The sequence below is a fragment of the Pristiophorus japonicus genome, chromosome 6 (assembly GCF_044704955.1).
Source record: "Pristiophorus japonicus isolate sPriJap1 chromosome 6, sPriJap1.hap1, whole genome shotgun sequence".
Taxonomy (NCBI): domain Eukaryota; kingdom Metazoa; phylum Chordata; class Chondrichthyes; family Pristiophoridae; genus Pristiophorus; species Pristiophorus japonicus.
In genome coordinates, this window is record NC_091982.1 from 234,772,677 (window position 1) to 234,797,453 (window position 24,777).

Genomic DNA, 24,777 nt, shown 5'->3' on the forward strand with positions numbered 1-24,777 from the left:
TACACTGGTGTGTTCTGGCAATTGTAGTTTGCTACCTGATCGAGCCTCTTCATTCAGGACCACCAATACCCAATGTAGTTAAAGATCCACGAACACAGGTTCCAGGAACTAAGATGGAAACATTGCTGGAGAGATTTTAAATATTTAAAATGACGTTAATAAGAAGTATAACATTTTTTGTGAATCGAGTAACTTTCTTTTTTATATTGGTTCCATTACAAACTTTCGTAATACTATGGCCTCGGGTTACGGAGACAGCAAGATGGCAGCCGATAGTATTTTCGAAAAAGATTTTTCCAATTCCATTGCTTCCCCTCTCGCTGGTAGTTGTGGAAGAAAATGGGAAAAGACAAACTACTCATTTATTGTTAGGTGCTCTGCCTGTTCAGTCGTTCGGCTTTATGAACAGAGCACTTGAGCCAATCAGGAGCAAGTGTGGCACATGCCAGTGCAATGCAGGCTTTGCAGCTGCAGCACCACCACTGGTGGGAGAATGCGATTACAGTGTGACAGGTTTACATTGGCAGATTTCATTATAAATTCTTGCACCCACATTTTAATAATGAAAATGTAATAAGCAAGGATTGAATACATGATTTAAAGGGCTGAATGACATCTGTCTGCCCTGGTTCGATGACCCCACCCCACCCCCCTCTAACCCCACTTCAACTCCCAATAGAAAATCAGTAGTATGCGTGTATGGCCCTTGAAGGTAATTATTTATCGCAATGACTCTTATTAAACTGTTCAGAAGTCATTTACATTTGAAAGGCGCCGAGATTTAAAATGAGTACATCAAGCCAAATCAAGCAAAAATATATTTATTTGGGCGACAAATGCTGTAGTTGCTTACAGTCAAACACAATCGATTGGTCCTGATAAGACAAAGCAGCAACCAAGCGGTCAGGAAATGTGGCGATATCAGCATGCCGTGATTTACATTATCAGACAGTACAGTGTTGACAATGGAGAAGCTTCTTGTATTTTGCTCGTTTCAATTACTGCTGAGAGAAGAAACTGCCTGTGAACACAACTCTGAACAAACTGTGCTTGCCCCTGAAGTGAATGGGAAAGCTATTGATTCGAAGCATGTAAGTGCATGCTTTCAGCACCCGGATTGCCTCAGTAAACCCTAACCCCACCCCCCACCCCACCGCATTCTCTTCTCTCTCCCAAAAAATTAGACCTATTACATCGATCAGACATTAAAACATTTCAAGACATTAGAGATTGATCACCCTTGTTTCAACAGAAAAAAAAATCTAAATCAATTTACTTTCAAAAATCAGAAGCATTCCTGTCTAAGTCCTAAAATGGTTGCACATTTTAATATACAAAAGAAGGCACTTTTCCGGAATTATAAATTTAATTTAGAAAGATGCACATTTTGTATCTCAAAGTGGACAGGCAGCAGAACCATCTTTTCTATAATTTTAAAGGATTTGTGAAAGAATGGGAAAAAAGTTCTTAATACACAAGAAGGGTTCTTACCTACATACCGACGATATATAATGATAAAATATTCACATTAAATATGAACTTACAAACTGTTTCCCTGATTAAAATACAAAATTAAATTGCTGGATGGCTTTTACTGTGTCCGTGCCTTCTTGGGACACGCGAAGGAATGAACTAGACTGTTAGCAACACCATGGAATTAAAAGGTTCTTTCAAAAGCAATTACAGACAGATTAATTCTGTAAGATCCATCGTTTGTAAGCCAAAGGAAGTGTTGGAATGGTCACTCACAGCTGGAATTAACAGCAAGACACTTAAAAAGGTACAGAACTCTGAACTTTGTCCATTTCACATGCCCATCCGGATACTCTGAATAATCTGGAAGATAGCTGCAGGGTGAAATAAAATAATAAAGAGCAAGTTATTTTTAAATCAAATGAAGAATTAATACAAATCTTGCAACAACTACCGTCACTGCCAGGACTTAACAAAAAAGTTACATAAAATTATAATAAAGAGTTAAGTGCAGATGACATCAGCAGAGTACTGGCTTGAAAGAATCCTGGGCCTGTGAGGGAACTGAATTAATTGACACCTTTTGAAATGAGAAGGCTGGTTTGCACGTTAATTCCATGTTTTCACACTGCTGGAATGAACTGCAGTCACTATTCAAATATCTTAAAAAATTAAAAAAATTGAAGAATCCAAATTCGATTTTAATAACGAAAGGAGGTTCTGCTTTAGACATTTATCACGACCAATTAACATTCAGAAAGATGTTGTTGTGCTTGATAATGTTCGGCGACTGTTCAGAGAAAGGAAGTTCTTACTGTAGACGTTAATGGCCATTGTCTGATTTACTTTTAGGAAATAAGAGATTTATTTTAATGCAGGTTGGCAAATCAAATACTTATCCACTAATCGCAGGATTTTCCAGTGGGCTATTATGAGGGGCACTTCGAGCAGGTTTCAAATGTCAAACACGTTGTTCCTCCAATACCTTCTGCAGAACAAGGTGCTTAAAGCACCTGAAAGAATAACCCTGTGAGATGTTCTGATCGCTTTACCTTGCACACATCTGAAAAAATCTGCAGCTATAAACCTTCCGTTGCAAACACGTCCTTAAAAATCAGCGACTCTACAACATAATGGGCGTGCGTTGTTTATCGATTATCAAGACAAGCTAATGAATTGCTTATTATATTGTCTCAGAGCCTTTCAAAAAAAACAATGGAGATTCTATGCCTTAACACAAAATTGAAAGCAATCCTTTCTCCAAATCCTTTCTTGCAAACTGTCAAAAGATCCCGAAATGTGCCTGTCGGTTCATCATCCTTCTGATGGAAGATGGAAGCCGACAACTAAATACTGGAGGAAGAAATGTTGGACATGAAGCTCTCCTTGCTGCAGATCTGTTGGTGGTGGTATGGTCAGATCTTGGGCCTGTGTAGGAACATCAGACCTGATGAGGCTCATAAGCTGGGAACCATGGCCAAGCAAGATTACATTACTTGTGGCCACATACATCCAGCACCCAAGGTACTTACAGTAAGCCAGTACATCAATGGCATCAGTCAGCTGAAGTCTGCCCGTAACCTTGAGTATGTTGAAAAGCAATCTGCACATCACCGCGATGCCAAGTGCTCACCAAGCATTGGGCAGGTAAAGACTTGAAAATCCTGCAGCATTGTCCCGTTCATTATTGACTCATTTCTTTCTCCTAGCTTCTACACAGGCAAGGTACGCAGGAGCAGGGAACCCAGGATGACTTATCTCCCATTCATTTTCCTAGCCCAGGGCGTACACCAATGTCACAAAACTACAGCACTGTGGGATCAATTCACAAGATGTGGATTTGCATTCAATCTCTACATGGTAAGTTACTTATCCTGGAACAAGAGCGCATAGCAGCTTCCATAGACCGGAGAAAAGAAAGCCATCATGCTCTTGTACACCTTCTGGGAGTCTGTTCCAGAGGCCTGGAATTGGTTCATGGCCTTAGCATGAGGAATTTATGGATATAGGTGTAATGTATGCACCTGTGACGATGCTCACAGGTTTATTGTGAATGGCTTAGCCAGTCACGTGATGTTCACAAGACTCAATAAAACCCCCAGTCAGTTGGGTCTTGGTCACCCACGATGAGGTATATAGTTGTGAGCCTAGTGGATGAACTGCGAGGGAGCATCTCCGGCAGGTCAGCCCTTAAACGGACGGCGAGCGGCGGCCCGGGAACAGCATACCACTCCAGGGAGCAGCGCGAGTTGGTGCAGGAGGGCAACGGCAGTGAAGAGCGCGACTGGATTGGACATCACCATAATCTAGGTTGGTGATTGGAGCATGGGCAGGTACAGCAGGAGCGGCGAGGTCGGGGCGAAGGAGCGGCGAGAGAGTGCAGAGCGATGTGATCGGGGCCCAGGAGAGGCTTGGGCTCAGGGGCAGCACAGGCCAGCCCACACTGCGATATGTGCGCGCACTAGGTCCGTGCAGCAGAGCTGGTCTCCTGTCGTCTTGGTTAACCCTTGCCACTGGACCAAGACCTAGCTCTATCAAGCCACATGTTTAAAAAAAAAAATCCACGCACAGGCATCTTCCACCCTTCAATATGCAGTTCAGGACCTGGAATATTAGGTCCTTCATTGAAACACCTGTGAACTCATTGAACTCATCCATTTTTGGCATGGAAGCAAGTCATCCTCGATTCGAGGGACCGCCTAAAAAGAAGGATGAACTGGTAATGTGTCTTATGATTGTTAAACCTTTGTTAATAAGCAAACTAGTTCTTAATAGCAAGTAAAGAACTCATGAACCGGACGGTCTGCACCTGGGCAGGACCGGAACCAATGTCCTAGGGGGAGTGTTTGCTAGTGCTGTTGGGGAGGATTTAAACTAATATGGCAGGGGGATTGGAACCAATGCAGGGAGACAGAGGGAAACAAAAAGGAGGCAAAAGCAAAAGACAGAAAGGAGATGAGGAAAAGTGGAGGGCGGAGAAACCCAAGGCAAAGAACAAAAAGGGCCACTGTACAGCAAAATTCTAAAAGGACAAAGGGTGTTAAAAAAACAAGCCTGAAGGCTTTGTGTCTTAATGCAAGGAGTATCCGCAATAAGGTGGATGAATTAATTGTGCAAATAGATGTTAATAAATATGATGTGATTGGGATTACGGAGACGTGGCTCCAGGATGATCAGGGCTGGGAACTCAACATTCAGGGGTATTCAACATTCAGGAAGGATAGAATAAAAGGAAAAGGAGGTGGGGTTGGTTAAAGAGGAGATTAATGCAATAGTTAGGAAAGACATTAGCTTGGATGATGTGGAATCTATATGGGTAGAGCTGCAGAACACCAAAGGGCAAAAAACGTTAGTAGGAGTTGTGTACAGACCTCCAAACAGTAATAGGGATGTTGGGGAGGGCATCAAACAGGAAATTAGGGGTGCATGCAATAAAGGTGTAGCAGTTATAATGGGTGACTTTAATATGCACATAGATTGGGCTAGCCAAACTGGAAGCAATACAGTGGAGGAGGATTTCCTGGAGTGCATAAGGGATGGTTTTCCAGACCAATATGTTGAGGAACCAACTAGGGGGGAGGCCATCTTAGACTGGGTGTTGTGTAATGAGAGAGGATTAATTAGCAATCTCATTGTGCGAGGCCCCTTGGGGAAGAGTGACCATAATATGGTGGAATTCTGCATTAGGATGGAGAATGAAACAGTAAATTCAGAGACCATGGAACAGAACTTAAAGAAGGGTAACTTTGAAGGTATGAGGCGTGAATTGGCTAGGATAGATTGGCGAATGATACTTAGGGGGTTGACTGGATGGGCAATGGCAGACATTTAGAGACCGCATGGATGAATTACAACAATTGTACATTCCTGTCTGGCGTAAAAATAAAAAAGGGAAGGTGGCTCAACCGTGGCTATCTAGGGAAATCAGGGATAGTATTAAAGCCAAGGAAGTGGCATACAAATTGGCCAGAAATAGCAGCGAACCTGGGGACTGGGAGAAATTTAGAACTCAGCAGAGGAGGACAAAGGGTTTGATTAGGGCAGGGAAAATGGAGTACGAGAAGAAGCTTGCAGGGAACATTAAGGTGGATTGCAAAAGTTTCTATAGGTATGTAAAGAGAAAAAGGTTAGTAAAGACAAACGTAGGTCCCCTGCAGTCAAAATCAGGGGAAGTCATAACGGGGAACAAAGAAATGGCAGACCAATTGAACAAGTACTTTGGTTCGGTATTCACTAAGGAGGACACAAACAACCTTCCGGATATAAAAGGGGTCAGAGGGTCTAGTAAGGAGGGGGAACTGAGGGAAATCTTTATTAGTCGGGAAATTGTGTTGGGGAAATTGATGGGATTGAAGGCCGATAAATCCCTAGGGCCTGATGGATTGCATCCCAGAGTACTTAAGGAGGTGGCCTTGGAAATAGCGGATGCATTGACAGTGATTTTCCAACATTCCATTGACTCTGGATCAGTTCCTATGGAGTGGAGGGTAGCCAATGTAACCCCACTTTTTAAAAAAGGAGGGAGAGAGAAAACAGGGAATTATAGACCGGTCAGCCTGACCTCAGTAGTGGGTAAAATGATGGAATCAATTATTAAGGATGTCATAGCAGTGCATCTGGAAAATGGTGACATGATAGGTCCAAGTCAGCATGGATTTGTGAAAGGGAAATCATGCTTGACAAATCTTCTGGAATTTTTTGAGGATGTTTCCAGTAAAGTGGACAAAGGAGAACCAGTTGATGTGGTATATTTGGACTTTCAGAAGGCTTTCGACAAGGTCCCACACAAGAGATTAATGTGCAAAGTTAAAGCACATGGGATTGGGGGTAGTGTGCTGACATGGATTGAGAACTGGTTGTCAGACAGGAAGCAAAGAGTAGGAGTAAACGGGTACTTTTCAGAATGGCAGGCAGTGACTAGTGGGGTGCCGCAAGGCTCTGTGCTGGGGCCCCAGCTGTTTACATTGTACATTAATGATTTAGACGAGGGGATTAAATGCAGTATCTCCAAATTTGCGGATGACACTAAGTTGGGTGGCAGTGTGAGCTGCGAGGAGGATGCTATTAGGCTGCAGAGTGACTTGGATAGGTTAGGTGAGTGGGCAAATGCATGGCAGATGAAGTATAATGTGGATAAATGTGAGGTTATCCACTTTGGTGGTAAAAACAGAGAGACAGACTATTATCTGAATGGTGATAGATTAGGAAAAGGGAAGGTGCAACGAGACCTGGGTGTCATGGTACATCAGTCATTGAAGGTTAGCATGCAGGTTCAGCAGGCGGTTAAGAAAGCAAATGGCATGTTGGCCTTCATAGCGAGGGGATTTGAATACAGGGGCAGGGAGGTGTTGCTACAGTTGTACAGGGCCTTGGTGAGGCCACACCTGGAGTATTGTGTACAGTTTTGGTCTCCTAACTTGAGGAAGGACATTCTTGCTATTGAGGGAGTGCAGCGAAGGTTCACCAGACTGATTCCCGGGATGGCGGGACTGACCTATCAAGAAAGACTGGATCAACTGGGCTTGTATTCACTGGAGTTCAGAAGAATGAGAGGGGACCTCATAGAAACGTTTAAAATTCTGACGGGTTTAGACAGGTTAGATGCAGGAAGAATGTTCCCAATGTTGGGGAAGTCCAGAACCAGGGGTCACAGTCTGAGGATAAGGGGTAAGCCATTTAGGACCGAGATGAGGAGAAACTTCTTCACCCAGAGAGTGGTGAACCTGTGGAATTCTCTACCACAGAAAGTAGTTGAGGCCAATTCACTAAATATATTCAAAAGGGAGTTAGATGAAGTCCTTACTACTCGGGGGATCAAGGGTTATGGCGAGAAAGCAGGAAGGGGGTACTGAAGTTTCATGTTCAGCCATGAACTCATTGAATGGCGGTGCAGGCTAGAAGGGCTGAATGGCCTGCTCCTGCACCTATTTTCTATGTTTCTATGTTTCTATGAAGCAAATACATTACAATAGGAATGGAAGAGGGGAGCATAAGGACTTGGCTACAATTCAACTCAAAGTTCCTGACTCTTGCTTCTATGAAGGCATTCAGAGACAACCAGGCTCTTTAATACCCAGAGAGGATTGGGGGAGAAAAAGCATGCAATCATCCCATGGCATTTGTGAGCACCCTAGAGATTAGCCCACAGCAGCACTGGCAGTTCATGGTGGCACGTCTCCAGCCTATCCTTCACCTAGCTGGTGCAGGAAGATTTGGGGAGGGGAACAAAATAATGAAATAAATAGTACAAAAATGTTGTTTGGTCACAGGATAAGGATATTTGAAATAATTTTTAATTAAAAAGTATCTAATGATTACTCTCATATTCAATACTCAAGAAAAATGTTTATGGATGATGCAGCATATTGTTCTGCCAAAAACGTTGTTGTTCGTTATTTGAAGTCGTGGTCCAAGTTTTGCCCATTAAAATGCCAGGAGGAGTGTGATAATAAGCCCCATCCACAACACCCTAAAATCCTTATTACATAGGAACAAGCCGAGGACGTTCAGTCCCTCGAACCTGTTCCACCTTTCAATGAGATCATGGCTGATATGTATCTCAACTCCATGCACCCCGCATTGGTTCCATATCCTTTCATACCCTTGTCTAGCAAAAATCTATCGATCTCAGATTTAAAATTATTAACTGACTGGCATCCACTGATTTTCGTGGGAGTGTGTTCCACACTGCTACCACCCTTTGTGTGAAGAAGTTTCCCAACTTCTCTCCTGAATGGCCTGGCTCTGATTTTAAGGTTATGTCCCCTTATCCTAAACTCCCTCTCCACCCTGTCAATTCCTTTCAAAATCCTAAAAACCTCAATCAAATCGCCTTTTAACCCTCTGCATTCCAGGGAATACAAACACAGTTTATGTAATCTCTGCTTATAATCTAACCCTTGGAGCCTTGGTAACAGTCTGACGAATTTCCACTGCACTCTTTCCAAGGCCAAAACATGCTTTTAGTTGATCACAATGAGGTCTGTAGAAAGGATGGCAGAAAGCTGAATATTTATTTGTAAATCATATTATATAACGTCGCATGTACAGATCAGAAAGACGATCGGAAGTCCGTAAAAGCCCGGAATCCGGAACCCTCGGGACCGAGGCTGTTCTGGATTCCGGGCTTTTCCGGACTTCCGATCATCTTTTTGACGTCACAAATCTGGAAACACCCGAGCCGAGGTTTGGGTACACCCGGATTTCGGAACGGCGGCGGGGGGGGGGGGGTGGGGCGGGGAAAGAGAGAGACCCCACCGAGTAACTGTTCAGGCCGGCCGAGGAGCTGTTTGGGCGGAGTCTGCTGAAGAGGAGCTGTGTTCGGGCAGGGCCTGTCTCAGTGGAAGTGTTCAGGCAGGCCAGCGGGGAGGCCCGAGGTCGGGCAGTGGCGGGGCCCCGAGGTCACTGGGTCCGGATTCCGGAAGATCCTGCCACTGATTGGTCCCGGGGCAGATTCCTGAACTTTCCGGATTTACGACGCCGCACCTGTACTTCATTAAAGAACAGCATATTTTGAGTGGCTACGTGGCCTAACCGTTATACTGCACCCTGGGAAATGTGTAAAAATAAATCAATAAAATTGCATATTTTAATGGGGTCATTGTGACCATGTACACAGTAGTGATGTTTGAACAGCACTGTGAAACCTTTGCCAATGAGCAGAAATATTATTAAAGGAGAACTCCTACCCTCACCACTTGATGCAGAGATGTGTTATACTATTCCAAGAGGAAATCCTGTCAGTAACTGGTTCCTCCAGTAACACTTCTGATCCTTGGCCACCCAGTACAGAGAGAGGGGGGGGGAAAGAGAGAGCAGGGGCGGATAAATTATAGCTACTTGTTTTCACCACCTTTGTTGGTTTGAAGAAATTCAGTCTATTAAACACCTCCCAAACAACGGCATGAACACTTCCCCTTCCTTCAGGGTCTGCTGGAGAAACAATTGCCTAGAATCATAGAATAGTTACAGCACAGAAGGAGGCCATTCGACCCTTCGAGCCCATGCCAGCTCTCTGCAAGAGCACTTCAGCTAGTCCCTCTCCTCTGTCCCTTTCACCGTAGCCCTGCAACTTTTCCCCTTCTGGTACTTATCCAATTCCCCTTTGAAAGCCACAATTGAATCTGCCTCCACCACATATTAGGTACAGGCTCAATAGTCACAGATCCATAGAACGTTATAGCACAGAAGGAGGCTATTTGGCCCATCGCATTTGTGCCAGCCAAAGAAGAGCTATCCAGCCTAATTCCACTTTCTATCTCTTGGGTCCATAGCCCTGTAGGTTATGGCACTTCAAAAGGGAATTGAATACCTGAATGAGGAAAAAATTGCAGGGTTATGGGGAAAGAGCGTCAATAACTGGATTGCTCTTTGAAAAAGCCACCACAGACTCGAAGGGCCAAATGTCTCCTTGCATGCTGTATTATTTTATGATTCTAACGAACAGGGGTGATGCAGAGTTGCCCCAGTGACACTGGCAGAAAGGCAAACTGCATAAGTACCCCCTCAAACTGAAGAGGCACCACTAATATAACTAAACATAAAATCTAATTCATAATTCAAAGCATAATATTATCGGTGTCAATGAGACATGCAGCTCCCTGCGATGCCCACTAGTCACGCAAGGACCTCCAAAGTTCCCTCTCCAAGGCTACACAGATACGGACTGGACAGCAAACAAGAGGCAGGCAGCCAGAGCGACAATCCCCCACAGGCCACGCTCATCCTGGACCCGTGAATAATTGTCTTTGCCAGTCCCGGGGCAGACCCACAAGAAGGTCCTACAACTTGTCCGCCACCGCTCTTCACCCACCCACCGCGCCCTCCCCCCACCCCCCAATACCCCCCCCCCCCCCCCAATTCTCCTCCAACTCCTCCTGCCCCCTCCCCCTCAGAAGTGTTGCTGGAGGAACCAGTTACTGACAGGATTTTCCCTTGGATGAATATAATGCATCTCTACATCTTTAAGCAAACAGTTACAAGAAACAACAGCATGTTGTATAGAGACACTAAAGCTGAGATTGTTCGCCTTAGAGCCCAGATGGTTAAGGGAGATTTAATAAACATTCAAAATTATGAGGGGCTTTGACAAGAGTAAATAAGTAGAAACTATTCCACTGGCAGGAGGGTCAGTAACCAGAGGACACAGATTTAAAGTAATTGACAAAAGAACCAGCGGGGAGATGAGAATTTTGTTTTTTATAAACGCAGTAAGTTTTGAGATCTGGAATATACGGCCCGAAACGGTGGTGGAAGCAGACTCAATGATAACTTTCAGAAGGGCATTGGATAAATACTTGAAGGGTTGGGGGGAAATAGCAGGGAAGTGGGATTAATCAGACTGCTCTTTCCCGGCATAGAATAACGGGTCGAATGACCTCCTTCTGTGCTGTATGATTCTATGATAAAGGTATTCTATCTTTCTCTTTCAGTTAAGTACATTTCTGGCTTTTTCAGTTTCCGTGATGATTAGCTGGGCAGTATTTTGCACACCAGTGCACTAAACTGTTTTTTTTTTAAAAACATGGGTTCACTGATTCAGCAGGCAATGCAGGAAGGAGCCACTGCCTTTGTGAAGAAAAACGGATATTTCATAGAAGATATTTTCCCAGGAACACAGAATGCAAGAATGGAACCAAATAAGCTTATCAACATTCACCGTTCTAAAATGATTAGAGCTTTTTTCCCTCAAGGTCACTTTTAGATAAGGCTGATGGAAATAGGTAAAAAATACAAGTCACACGTATTCCAAATACAAACACTGCTGCATTTAAAATCTATATTAATTAGCCATGGAATTAGATAAGCTTAAGGAGCATTTGATATTAGTAGTTCTACCAGAAAGGCACTCAAAGCAGGTTAAATAATTCTTCACAGGGGGTGGAATGTGGAAAAGAAAGGAACCAGTCATAGAATCATATAGCACAGAATGAAGCCATTCGGCCCATCGTGCCTGTGCAGGCTCTTTGAATGAGCGATCCAATTAGTCCCACTCCCCTGCTCTTTCCCCATAGCACTGAAAATTGTTCCTTTTCAAGTATTTATCCAATTCTCTTTTGAAACTTACTACTGAATCTGTTTCTATCACCCTTTCAGGCAGTGCATTCCAGATCATAACAACTCGCTGCGTAAACAAAACTCTCATCTCCTCGGTTTTCTTCGACAATTATCTTGTCCCAGACCACTCTTGCATATCTTACACAAGTTAAAGAGCAGGATTTTTAAAAAGTCTGCTAAGCCTATCTAGTCTTTTATCCAAGGCACAGTGCATTTTCTGGGCTGGAAAGAGAGAGCACGTGCGGAAGAGAGAGCGGCACACTTGTGCGAGAGTCAAGGACAACAGAAGCGAAGGCTGCAGGAATATGGAGACTGGAGGGAACTGAATTATCTTTACCCAACTTTTCATTGCCAGACATTGCTGGTCATTGCCAGACATTGCTGGTAGATTACTTTTATAATGCAGATGAATGTATTTACAGAACTCTACGAGCATCTGGAGCGCAAAATGGCCAAAAGTCAAATTTATATAACAGCAACCAATTAAAAGCAAGCAGACATGCAAAAGATGTGGCAAGCTACAACATTAAAGAAGGGCAGCTGATTTAACTGTAATCCTGGAGTGAAATAATTTGTTCCTTTAGCAGTAGAATTTTACCATATTAAAAAATTAAAAATCATATTCAATCTTCACTGGCTATCACGGTATGTGATATTTATCTGACTTTTCTGGGCACCACAAATTCACTAAAACCACCTGTACTACTGCCGAGCAAGAAACAGATGCACATCACGCCATGGGCGAGTATCCTGGTTAAAAAACACCAATATACTCTACCTGTTATTCAAAATGTTTATTTTCTAATCTTCCCATCTCATGTTACAATGCGACATGGCACTATTCTAGAGCCACACTGCCAACAAGTGCAACGTAACTGGGAAAATTACTAAGATATTTTTATATATATATATTTTTTTAAAGTAAGATGGTCACAAAGAGTTCCAGGTTCAGAAAGATAAGTACAGGTGAGGTAGGCCAGTCGTTCCATTAGCTCATCTTTCCATCAAAACCTGCAACTCCATCACAGCTTGCAACTGCATCTTTAATGGCTCTCTCTACTACACAGAACATCGTCATAGATACAAATACTGCGGATGCTGGGAATCTGAAATAAACACAGAAAATGTTGGAAACACGCAGCGGGTCAGGCAACATCTGTGGAGAGAGAAACAGAGTTAACGTTTCAGATCGATAACCTTTCGCCAGAACTGAAATGTTAACTCGGTTTCTCTCGCCACAGATGCTGCCTGAAAAGCATTTTCTGTTTTATATCTCTATAGGTGTTGGGCAGTGGGTGTAAAGAAGTGCTTCCTGGCATCAGTCCTGAACTTACCTTTTATCAGTTTGCACCCATGTTCCCTTACGCTGGTTCGCCTTAGAATAGTGCTCAGGATTAATATTTTTTATCCCATTTAGTTTCTGGTACAATTGTAAACTGTGATGAAGAATACAGAGGCTGAACTCCAGGACATAGTCAACGTATTTACTGAGGCGTACGAAAGCACGGGCCTTACGCTAATCCATAAGACAAAGGTCCTCCACCAGCCTGTCCTCGCTGCACAGCACTGCCCCCCGCCCCCCCCAGTCATCAAGATCCACGGCGCGACCATGGACACCGTGGACCACTTCCCATGTCTCGGGAGCCTCCTATCAATAAGAGCAGCCATCGACGACGAGATCCAACACCGCCTCCAGCGCGCCAGTGTAGCCTTCGGCCGCCTGAGGAAAAGACTGTTTGAAGACCAGGCCCTCAAGCTCATGGTCTACAGGGCTGTAGTAATAGCCGCCCTCCTGTATGGCTCAGAGGCATGGACCATGTACAGTACACACCTCAAGTCGCTGGAAAAATACCAACAATGTCTCCGCAAGATCCTATAAATCCCCTGGGAGGACAAACGCACCAACATTAGCGTCCTTTTCCAGGCCAACATCCCCAGCATTGAAGCACTGACCACACTCCATCAGCTCTACTGGGCAGGCCACACAGTTCGCATGCCAGACACGAGACTCCGAAAGCAAGTGCTCTACTCCGAGCTCTTCACGGCAAACGAACCAAAGGTGGACAGCAGAAACGTTACAAGGACACCCTCAAAGCCTCCCTGATAAAGTACAACATCCCCACTGACACCTGGGAGTCCCTGGCCAAAGACCGCCCTAAGTGAAGGAAGTTCTTCCAGGAGGGCGCTGAGCACCTCGAGTCTCGTCACCGAGAACATGCAGAAATCAAGCGCAGGCAGCAGAAACAGCGTGCGGCAAACCAGTCCCACCCCCCCTTACCCTCAATGACTATCTGTCCCACCTGTGACAGGGACTGTGGCTCTCGTATTGGACTGTTCAGCCACCCAAGAACTCACTTCAGGAGTGGAAGCAAGTCTTCCTCGATTCCGAGGGACTGCCTAGGATGATGATGACAATTGTAAACGATCTCCTCTCGTACACCTGCTTTCAAAACTGTGTGGCGTGAAAGGAACATTCATCAGAGGAGCCGGGAAACAGCAGTCAACCAGAACAATGACAGATATTCCAAAAGCCAGGAGCAAAAGGAGGGAGAAAGAAATTAAATAAAAATAAATCAAATTGAAAGAACATACAAGACTTTCAGGAAAAAAAAAATCGATTGTCAATTAAATCAACAGAAAAGAATTCTATTCTCCACGAAAGTGTCAATTTTTGATTAAATGCAAGTTGCCTGAAAACAAGCCACTGCTTAGAAAACATTAGACTTTGTGAAGTGTAATATCCATGAGCAGCAAGTTTTGAATTCACTTCATTTCACGCAAGCTATTTTCATGTCACGCACCTTCCCAATTTTAAGATTGGCGACCATTTTAACCAGATTTTATTCACAAAGAAGGAAGGGAGATTTCAGGCAGCTTAAATGTAGATTCAAACTCCAGATCGGAGTTTAAAAATAGTAAAAAGAAAACAATTACCTGATCCGCAAACAACAAAAATGAAAAGTGCCAACAGCCAGGGACCGACCGATGATTTTTCGTCCGGTGTTGTTTTCTGTAACGACAATAGACACTGCACTATTACTAGTTCACAGGCTCGCTCACAAAAATAATCTGTATCAATGGAAATAAAATGGAAGTTTGATAAACCTGAATAACCAAACCAATTAACAATTTACAAAAAGCATTACTACAAACTTGTGACTGAAATATAACGTCACACACATCATCATCATCATCGGCAGTCCCTCGGAATCGAGGAAGACTTGCTTCCACTCTTAAAATTAGTCCTTAGGTGCCTGAACAGTCCATTACGAGAACCACAGTCCGTCACAGGTGGGATAGACAGTTGCTGAGGTTAAGGGAGGGTGGGACTGCTTCGCCGCACGTTTCTTCCGCAACTTGCGCTTGTTTTCCGCATGCATTCACCGACGACTCTCGAGGCGCTTGGCACCTTCCCGGATTCACCTTCTCCACCCAGGGCGATCTTCGGCCAGGGACTCCCAGGAGTCGGTGAGGATGCTTTGAGGGTGTCCTTCAGAAAGAAAAAAATCGATTGTCAATTAAATCAACAGAAATGAATTCTATTCTCCACGAAAGTGTCAAGTTTTGATTAAATGCAAGTTGCCTGAAAATAAGCCAAGGAGGCTTTGGGGGTGTCCTTGTAACGTTTCCTCTGCCCACCTTTGGCTCGTTTGCCATGAAGGAGTTCAGAGTAGAGCGCTTGTTTCGGGCATCTCGTGTCTGGCATGCGGACGACGTGGCCCGCCCAGCGGAGCTGATCAAGTGTAGTCAGTGCTTCAATGCTGGGGATAATGGCCTGGTCGAGGATGCTAATGTTAGTGCGCATGTTCTGCCAGAGAATTTGTAGGATCTTGCAGAGGCATCGTTGGTGGTATTTCTCCATCGACTTGAGGTATCTACTATACATGGTCCATGTCTCTGAGCCAGAAAGCAGGGCGGGTAATTACTACAGCCCTGTAGACCATGAGCTGGGTGGTAAATTTGAGGGCCTGGTCTTCGAACACTCTTTTCCTCAGGCGGCCGAAGGCTGCGCTGGCACACTGGAGGCGGTGTTGAATCTCCTCATCAATGTCTGCTTTTGTTGATAAGAGGCTCCCGAGGTAAGGGAAGTGGTCCACGGTGTCCAGGGCCGCGCCGTAGATCTTGATGACTGGGGGGCAGTGCTCTGCGGCGAGGACAAGCTCGTAGAGGGCCTTTGTCTTACGGATGTTTAGCATAAGGCCCATGCTTTCGTATGCCTCGGTAAAGACGTCGATAATGTCCTAGAGTTCAGCCTCTGAGCACGTGCAGACGCAGGCATCGTCTGTGTACTGTAGCTCGACGACAGAGGTTGGGGTGGTCTTGGACCGGGCCTGGAGATGGCATAGCTTAAACAGCTTCCCACTGGTTCTGTACTTTAGTTCCACTCCAGCGGGGAACTTGTTGACTAAGGTGGAGCATGGTGAGGGTTGGAGCGATGACACAGCCGTTTGACCCCGGTCTGGACGCGAATTGGGTCTGTAATAGATCCGTTGGTAAGGATCACAGCCTACATGTCGTCGTGGAGCAGGCGGAGGATGTTAAGGAACTTTTGGGGGCATCTGAAACGGAGGAGGATGCTCCATAGACCCTCGCAGTTGACAGTGTCAAAGGCCATTGTAAGGTCGAAGGCGGCCATGAATAAGGGCTGGCGCTGTTCCCTCATTTTTCCTGCAGCTGTCGTGCTGCAAAAATCACTTCCGTTGTGCCCCGTAGGGGATAGAATCCACACTGTGACTCCGGGAGGAATGCGGCCACAAGTAGACGGTGGAGGAGGACTCTAGCGACAATTTTCCCAGTGGCTGATAGCAGGGCGATTCCTCTGTAGTTGCCGCAGTCGGACTTGTCCCCTTTTTTGAAGATGGTCACAATCACTGTATCTCAGAGCTCTCCCGGCATGCTCTCCTCCCTCCAGATGAGAGAGATGAGGTCATGTATCCGCGCCAACAGTGCCTCTCCACTACATTTTAGTGCCTCAGCAGGGATTCCATCCTCTCCCGTAGCCTTGTTATTTTTGAGCTGTCTTATGACTTTTCCTACCTCATGCAACATTAGGGTTTCACTGAGGTGGTGGCGGGTCGCCTGCTGCGGGATGGAGTCGAGAACACTCAAGTCAAAGCCAGAGTCTTGATTGAGGAGATCTTCAAAGTGCTCCTTCCAGCGGGCCTTGATTGCCTCAGTGGTCCTTGATGAGTGTTTCCCCATTCTTGGCCAGTAGTGGGGTGGGGCTTTGGGAGTTTGGACCGTAGGTGGCCTTGACTGCGATGAAGAATCCTCGCACATCAAGGCTGTCGGCTTTCTCCATCCACCACTTGTTCCTTAGGTCCCGGGTTTTTTGTTGGACCTCAGCCTTGAGCCGCCTGTAATGTTGCTTTGCAGCTCCCAAGTTGGGTTGCTGCTTAAGGCTCAGAAATGCTCTACGCTTGCGATCTATTAGTTCTTGGATCTCCTGATCATTCTCATCAAACCAGTCCTGGTGTTTTCTGGTTGAGTGACAAGCGTCTCTTCACAGGCACTGGTTATGGAGGCCTGGAGGGCAGACCAAGCACTGTGGGCGTCATCAAGACATGCCAAGTTAGCTATGAAGCGTTGGCTGTATAGGGCTGTCTTAGCTAGGTCTTTAAGTGCCCTGGCATTGACGTTTTTGCGGCACTGCTCCTGCTGTCCCCTCCGCTTCGGGGTTATGTTGATGTCGCTGATGGATCGGATTAGGCAGTGGTCGTCCAGCAGTCGTCAGCTCCTGTCATGGCGCGGGTGATGCGCACATCCTTGCGATCCCTGGCTCGGACGATGACATAATTGAGCAAGTGCCAGTGTTTGGAGTGAGGGTGTTGCCATGCTGCCTTGTATTTGTCCTTTTGGTGGAACAGGGTGTTGGTAATGAGAAGTTCATGTTCTAGACATTTTGTCAGGAGTAGGGTACCGCTGGAATTGGCTTTCCCTACCCCCCCTCTGCCAATCACACCTCCCCAGAGGGCTGTGTCTTTGCCGACCCTGGCGCTGAAGTCACCTAGGAGGATCAGTTTGTCGTCCGCGGGGATGTGGGACAGGGATTTTGAGGCTGGAGTAAAAACCCTCCTTGATCTCGTCCGTTGCATTGAGTGTTGGAGCATACGCACTGATGACTGGCTCATTTGTTCCGGGATAGGGTGAGTCGAAGAGTCATGAGGCGTTCGTTAACCCTGCAGGGGGAATCTTTGAGGCGATCGACCAGCTCATTTTTGATGGCGAAGCTGACTCCGTGAAGACGGCGTCCTTCCTCTGGTTTCCCTTTCCAGAAAAAGGTGTAACCTCCACCTTGTTCCTTGAGCTGGCTTTCCCCTGCCCGCCGGGTCTCACTTAGGGCAGCGATGTCGAGGCGTCTAAGCTCCCGGGCAACAATGGCTGTGCAACATTCCGGCCTGTCGCTGTTGGAGTTGTCCGTAACGGTCCTGACGTTCCAGGTCCCAAACTTCATTTTGAAGGGGTGGAAGATGCCTGTGTATGAGTTCTTTTAACGTGGGGTGGCCGTTTCATACCGGTTACTACACGGATTTAGCTGAGCAAGGTCTTGGTCCAGTGGCAAGGGGTCCAAGATGACTGGAGACCAGGCACTGCTATATAGGCCTAGTTGCCTACGGCGAGATGTTGGCCGCAAGCTCGGCACCAAATAGCGTCCTTGATTGTAGGTGATCCGAGGCTTGATTGAGCTCCAGCCATCATCAAGGAGGAGAGGCCTGATCGTCGTTGGAGGGAAGAAGGCCCGCCACTTTAAAAAGTCTGTATTAAAATATTAAAAGGAAACATTAAAACATTAAAAATGTTAGACTAAAATGAAAGACTAAAAGGCCTGGTGGGTCAGACTCCCGGTGTTTGGTTCCCGGTATCATCTTAGGCAGTCCCTCAAAATTGAGGAAGACTTGCATCCACTCAAAAAGCGAGTTCTCAGGTGACTGAACAGTCCAATATGGGAATTACATGGGAGGGACTGGTTTGCCACACGCTCCTTCCGCTGTCTGCACTTGATTTCTGCATGCTCTTGGCGACGAGACTCGAGGTGCTCAGCGCCCTCCTGGATGTTCTTCCTTTACTTTGGGCAGTCTTGGGCCAGGGATTCCCAGGTGCTGGTGGGGATGTTGCACTTTTTCAAGGAGGCTTTGAAGGTGTCCTTGAAGCGTTTCCTCTGCCCACCGGGGCTCGCTTGCCATGTCGAAGCTCCGCGTAGAGCGCTTGCTTTGGGAGTCTCATGTCAGGCATGCCGACGATGTAGCCTGCCCGATGGAACTGATCAAGCGCGGTCAGTGCTTCGATGCTGGGGGTGTTGGCCTGAGCGAGACCGCTGACTTTGGTGTACCTATCCTGCCAATGGATTTGCAGGATCTTGCGAAGGCAATGCTGATGGTACTTCTCCAGCGCTTTGTCGACTGTATATGGTACACGTCTCAGCCATATAGGAGGGTGGGTATCACCACTGCCCTATAGACCATAAGCTTGGTGCCAGATTTTAAGTCCTGGTCTTCAAACACTCTCTTCCTCAGGCGACCGAACGTAACACACACTCAATAGCTAACAACATGGGACAATTTAACACAGGGAAGCCTGACTGATTTTAAGATTATGATAAACAGAAGCAGAAGATCACAATAAGCTCATCGCTGTACTATCCTGGTGGAGGCATCATTGGGTTTTCCACTTACAACCAGGCGAGACGAAAATACTGACATTTCCACTACCTCACACAAACATCCCAGCCTAGGCCACCTCAAGTGACATTACAATACCTGCTGGTTAGGAGCTTTTGCCAAGAGTTTGGCAGAAGGTCTCAGGAGGGAATTAAAATCAAATCAGTGAGAAAGGGCACATTGAATAAACCGTGACCAAGTCAAAAATGGGTATTGGAAGGTCTTCCTGATAAGTGGTGAGGGAAAAAGTTAGATTGAGCAATTACCCAATCGAGTACCTAATTTTTTTTTTTAATATAAGCTCAATTTTTAGATGCTTTTGATTTCAATTTTATAAACTCAAGACAGTACTTCAGTGATGCCTGAAGCTTCCCATGTAGAATGGATTCATAGAAAAATTACGACACAGAAGGAGGCCATTCGGCCCATCGTGTCCGTACCGGTCAAAAAAGAGCTACCCAGCCTAATCCCACCTTCCAGCACGAGGTCCATAGTCCTGTAAGTCACAGCTATTTATGTGCACATCCAAGTACTTTTTAAAATGTGATGAGGGTTTCTGCCTCTACCTCCCTTTCAGGCAGCAAGTTCCAGACCCCCACCTCTGGGTGAATTTTTTTGTCCTCATCTCCCCTCTAATCGTTCTACCAACTACTTTAAATCTATACCCCCTGGTCATTGACCCCTCTGCTAAGGGAAATAGGACCTTCCTATTCACTCTATCTAGGCCCCTCATAATTTTATACACCTCAATAAAGGTCTCCCCTCAGCCTCCTCTGTTCCAAAGAAAACAGAGTAGTTTTAATTTCTCTACAAAGCGTTTTGGTCACCCTATTGAAAATCCCAAATAGGGTTTGGAAAGGGAAAAAAATTAGACCCTTAACGTCTCAGTTATTAGTCGGACAGTCCAATCATTAAACCAGTTTAGAGAAGTAAATCTATCTGAGACGTGTAATTTATCAGCCACAAATCATAATTCCACAGGACGAAAGGACACACTACACACTAGTGATTTAGTTCAACTTTATGAACATTTAGGAAAGAGACATAAACCAAAACTTACCGAACTTTTAGGAACATTCCCTCGCTGTGTGATGTTTTTACTGTGTTTCTCGTTCGCCATCCGGATCCTCTGTTTGGCCACCATTATTCCGCTGGTCCGATCTGGTTAGTTACCACAAACTGACTAAAATTCAACAAAAAAGGGAATTAATTCCAACTTCAAATGAAAGGAAATGAGTTTTAATTAACATTTGAAGTAGTCATTTGGACTCGCAGTAAAACTCAAAATGATTTTAAAAGGAGGCAATGGCGACCTCAAAAGACCCACACTACCTTACTTAAAGTTTATTTTTGTTCTGCCCCTTTTTTGGATATTCCCTCATCACCTCGAGCAGTTCCAAGCCTCTAGCAAAGCTGTTTTAAAATCCGCTACTAATGAAATGCTCAAGCCCAGGCCGACTTTTCTCCCCCTCCCTTTTGGGAAAGTGCCTGACCTTTACTTAGCATCTTGGTGGCAGTGAGACTGGAAACTACGTACGATGACAAGTGAGCCCAATCCCAAGTCTACCGACTTGACACGCAAAATTATGGGGAGGCTCCATTTCATTAACATCCCTGCCTTGAATGAAACTTCATTAATATTTTTGCTTCATGTCCTTACTACCTCTTTTCAGGAGTTTATATTCCACTTATTGAATTAACCCAGTTGACGACAAATGTATGCATATTTTATTCAAATCCACTGCACACTGGTAGTCAAATAAACTGTTGTTTTCACTCTGCAGATCAGTTAGTGCTTATGGAGGACAAAGACGGCATTGGCAAAATAATCTGGAAATGACAAGGCAGTCGATAAGAATTAGGAAGTAGTAAGGAGGGGGGCAAAGATGAGGCGATAACCCAGAACCAGTGAACAAGTTACTCAGACAACCAGATAGCCAATAAACTATTGCAACATACTGCACGTCCTCCTCCATTGCCTCTATTCTGTGGGGCTGACCTTGTGTGGTTCCACTTCAACCTAGCTCAACACAAAGGCAACTTGCATTTATATAGCAATGTTAACCTCGGAAAACATCTCTGGCGTTACACGAGACACACAATTCTGACAAAAATAGACACCGCGACAAAGAAGGATATTAGAAGGGTGACCAAAAGTCTGGTCAAAGTGGTGGATCGGAAAGTAGGAGAGAAAGGTGGAAGGGTTTAGGGCTGGAATTCCACAGAGTGGGGCCGAGAGAGCTGAAGGCATGATTGCCAATGGGAGTGGGGTTACACAAAAGGCCAGAGTCAGAGGTAAGGAGAGTAGGGCTAGAGAGATAGGGTGGGGTACCGCCAGGAAGGGATTTGAACACAAGAATGAAATTTAAAATGGAGGAGGGGGGGATGGGGGAAGAGAGACCAAAAGCCAACGTAGGTCATCAAGGTCAAGGGTGATGGGTGAGCAAGACTTGGTGCGGGATAGGCAGCAAGGTTTTGGATGAAGTGAAATTTATTGAGGGTGCAGGCACAATAGGACCCTAGCCAGGAGAGCATTAGAGCAATTGAGTCTGGAGGTGACAAAGGCATGGATGAGGGTTTCAGCGACAGATGGGCTAAGACAGGGTCAGAGGCAGGCGATGTTATGGAGGTGGAAATAGATGGTCCTTGTGATGGGGAGTATATGGGCCGAAAGCTCAGCTCAAGGTCAAATAGGATACAGAAATTGCAAACAGTCTGGTTCAGCCTGAGCCTATGGCTGAGGAGAGGGATGGAAAGGCTGGTGAGGTTACAGAGCTTATGGGGGTGGGGGACAAAGACAATGGCTTCAGTCTTCCCACTGTTTAACTGGAGGAAATTGCAGCTCACCCAAGACTGGATATTGGATAAAAAGTCGGATAACACAAAGGCAGTGGAGCACACAAGAGGTGTAGTGGAGAGGTAGAGATAGATGTCACCAGCATACTTGTGGAATGTGAACCCATATCGGCAAACTAGGTCACCAAGGGACAGTATGTAGTTGAAGGAGGCCAAAAACTGATCCTTGGGGGGGCTCCTCAGGCAACAATGCAGGGTGGGAAGAGAAGCCATTGTAGAGTTGCTATAATTATGATTGGATAGGCAAGAGTGAAACCAAGTGAGGGCAATCCCACAGAGTTGGACAATGGAGGATGGCGTGGTCGAACATGTCAAAGGCTGCAGAGGTCAAAGAGGGATAAATACACCAACCACAAAAGATGTAATTTACATATTTGGTTAGGACTGGGTCAGAAACTAGATTGGAGATATTCAAACATGGAGTTGCAGGCAAGATGAGCACAGGTTTGAGGAGCACAGGTTCAAGAAGAGAGAAAAGGGAGATTGGACAGTCGTTTTCAGGATGTCCCGAGGTCACGAAAGGCACTAAAGTGCACATATTTCTTTTTTCTTGGAAATACTACTCAAAATACAGCTCAACATTCATTATGTGATAAGCACAGACAGGATACTATAAACTAAAGGTGCAACAGTGGATGAAAGAGCTGATGCTCGTTCTCATCCATATGTTACATAAAGCATTTGTTTTACATGCCAATCCACTTCTTTTAAATATAAAAATACATTCTGTTGAAACACATCAGATTATCTTCTTAATGCTTATTTTCAAGTAATTCACAGGCAGAAAAACACCGTCAATTCAAAACAGTTCTAACACTAATTAAATCTTTTTTTAAAAAGCAGGAATTAAACCATTATCTTTACATGTGACAATGGTGCACAACACATTTTAAGAGGCAAGTCACATTTGAGTTAAGCTGATTTATCTAATGTATGTAAACATAGTAACAATTCCTAGAATAAAATAAAACAGTAGGGATTCACATCTCTAATTCCACGTGGCAAATTACCACCTTCAGTCAATTTATTTTCGGGCGGTTGGGGGGGGGGAAGGGAAGAAGAGGAAGAGAGCAGATGCCACATGCAAGGTAGGCAGGCACTTGTTCTCCAGGTTTTCTCCCTCCCCCTCCTCAGCAAAAGATTATACAGCATTCGTTCATCTCTCCATTCTCTTTGCTAAGTGAAGACCTGAAGTGAGAAGAGGGTTAATTAAAAAAAATCACTAATAAAATTAACTGGTTTTCATTTAATTTGATCAAATCTCTTCCGTTCCTCCAACAAAAACCCACAAAAATCATTACCAGAAATGGGTTTCCTCTTCTGGTGAAGCACGATCCTGTTGTGCTAAAAGCTGCACAAGAGTGACAACCACAGACTACGTGGACACAGCACTTAACCCTCTTGGCCCCATCCCTAAACCATTGCACAATCTGATTACGATACCAGTTTCCCACCATAGGTACTACACCATATGGGAGGAACATTCATCAGATTCACAGCTAGAGAAACCAAAACTATAACCACAAGCTTAACCAGACATTAAGAATGGGTTTTGGCACAGCTGATAGCATTCTTGCCTGAGAAACACATTATTGAGTATGTTGCATTATCAAAAAGGTCTCAACCTTCATATGACAGCTTAAACCAAAGCTCCATCTGTGATTCGCAGATGTTAAAAAGACCCAGAGTATCCTGGACAACATTCTTCACTCAACCAACACCAAATACCACTAACTGGTTCACTTTGGTGGGACCTTGCTGTGGCCAAATCCTGTTTGCCCATATTACAAGGAGTAACTGTCCAAGACGTTCAGCATGGGACATGTCTGAAAAGGCAGGAGGGAGGCACCACATGAGTGCAAATTATCACAGGCACAAAAACACAACACATTCTTCACCACCCTATCCACAAGAAACCTCCCCCTCCCCAGAAACAATGTGCGAATGGCAGTAACAATACACGCCATGCAGAAAGACTTTAAAAAGCAGGTATAGTGATCTCCAACCCATGGACAATAACACTGAGACTGTGGGCAATAAAACACAACTGAGTGGCATCGCCACCTTGTACCTCACAAATAAATCCTTACATTATCAAATGAATCCTTAATTACAGCAAGACGTCGTCTTAAGGGGGGAGGGGAGGGGAAGGGCTCGCAAAGGCATGGTTTTAAAACCATAAATTGGTTGTTAAACAACAATCTCATGTCGATGGGTCTCACTCATAGAATGAGCCTCAGACCTTCCTTCAGCAGCAGCCCAGCCCCACTCAGCAGCTCGATGCCTGACAGCTGTCTGGAGAGCGAGGGGCAAGGAACCCAACTGATACTGATTTTAAATGATTATATATACACAGAGAGCGATATTGTCCCGTTAACGGAGGCCTGAGGTGTTGTGTGTGAGGGAGCAGGACGCTCTCACCTGCTGGCCCGGCCGCCGCCCCGCCGCTCTCCGAGCTTCAGGAGCCGCTGGGGGGAGGGCGGCACCGCGCCGGAAACACTGGCCGCGCCCTCCGCCGCCACAACATAGTCCCTCCGCTCTCCAAACACAACACGACGGATCTTGGTGATTAAAAAGAAACAATTTTTAAATCAAATTGTTTTTTTTATCGTTGATTCAGATTCCCCCACCCCCCCTTCCTTACTTGACTTTTTTTTGTCAATCCCCACCCTCCCCCCCCACACACACTTGTCATTGGCTGAGGCGCGGAGCGAGATGGCGAAAGGGCCAGCTC

General features: G+C 45.4%; 1 protein-coding gene across 3 annotated transcripts; it reads right to left on the reverse strand.

The window, feature by feature from the left end:
- Positions 1-805: 805 nt before the first annotated feature.
- Positions 806-24,615, reverse strand: LOC139265403 (stress-associated endoplasmic reticulum protein 1). 3 transcript variants are annotated; one of them, XM_070882395.1, is made up of 4 exons: positions 24,465-24,615; positions 20,248-20,370; positions 14,464-14,539; positions 806-1,847 (listed from the first exon to the last, which is right to left on the reverse strand). In XM_070882395.1, exons 2-4 carry the CDS (start codon positions 20,329-20,331, stop codon positions 1,807-1,809), a joined length of 201 nt encoding a protein of 66 aa, XP_070738496.1. In that variant the 5' UTR covers positions 20,332-20,370; positions 24,465-24,615; the 3' UTR covers positions 806-1,806. The 3 variants fall into 3 exon arrangements, with proteins under 3 accessions (XP_070738496.1, XP_070738497.1, XP_070738498.1); XM_070882396.1 differs by lacking the exon at positions 24,465-24,615 and adding an exon at positions 24,134-24,454; XM_070882397.1 differs by lacking the exon at positions 24,465-24,615 and adding an exon at positions 23,345-23,374.
- Positions 24,616-24,777: the final 162 nt, after the last annotated feature.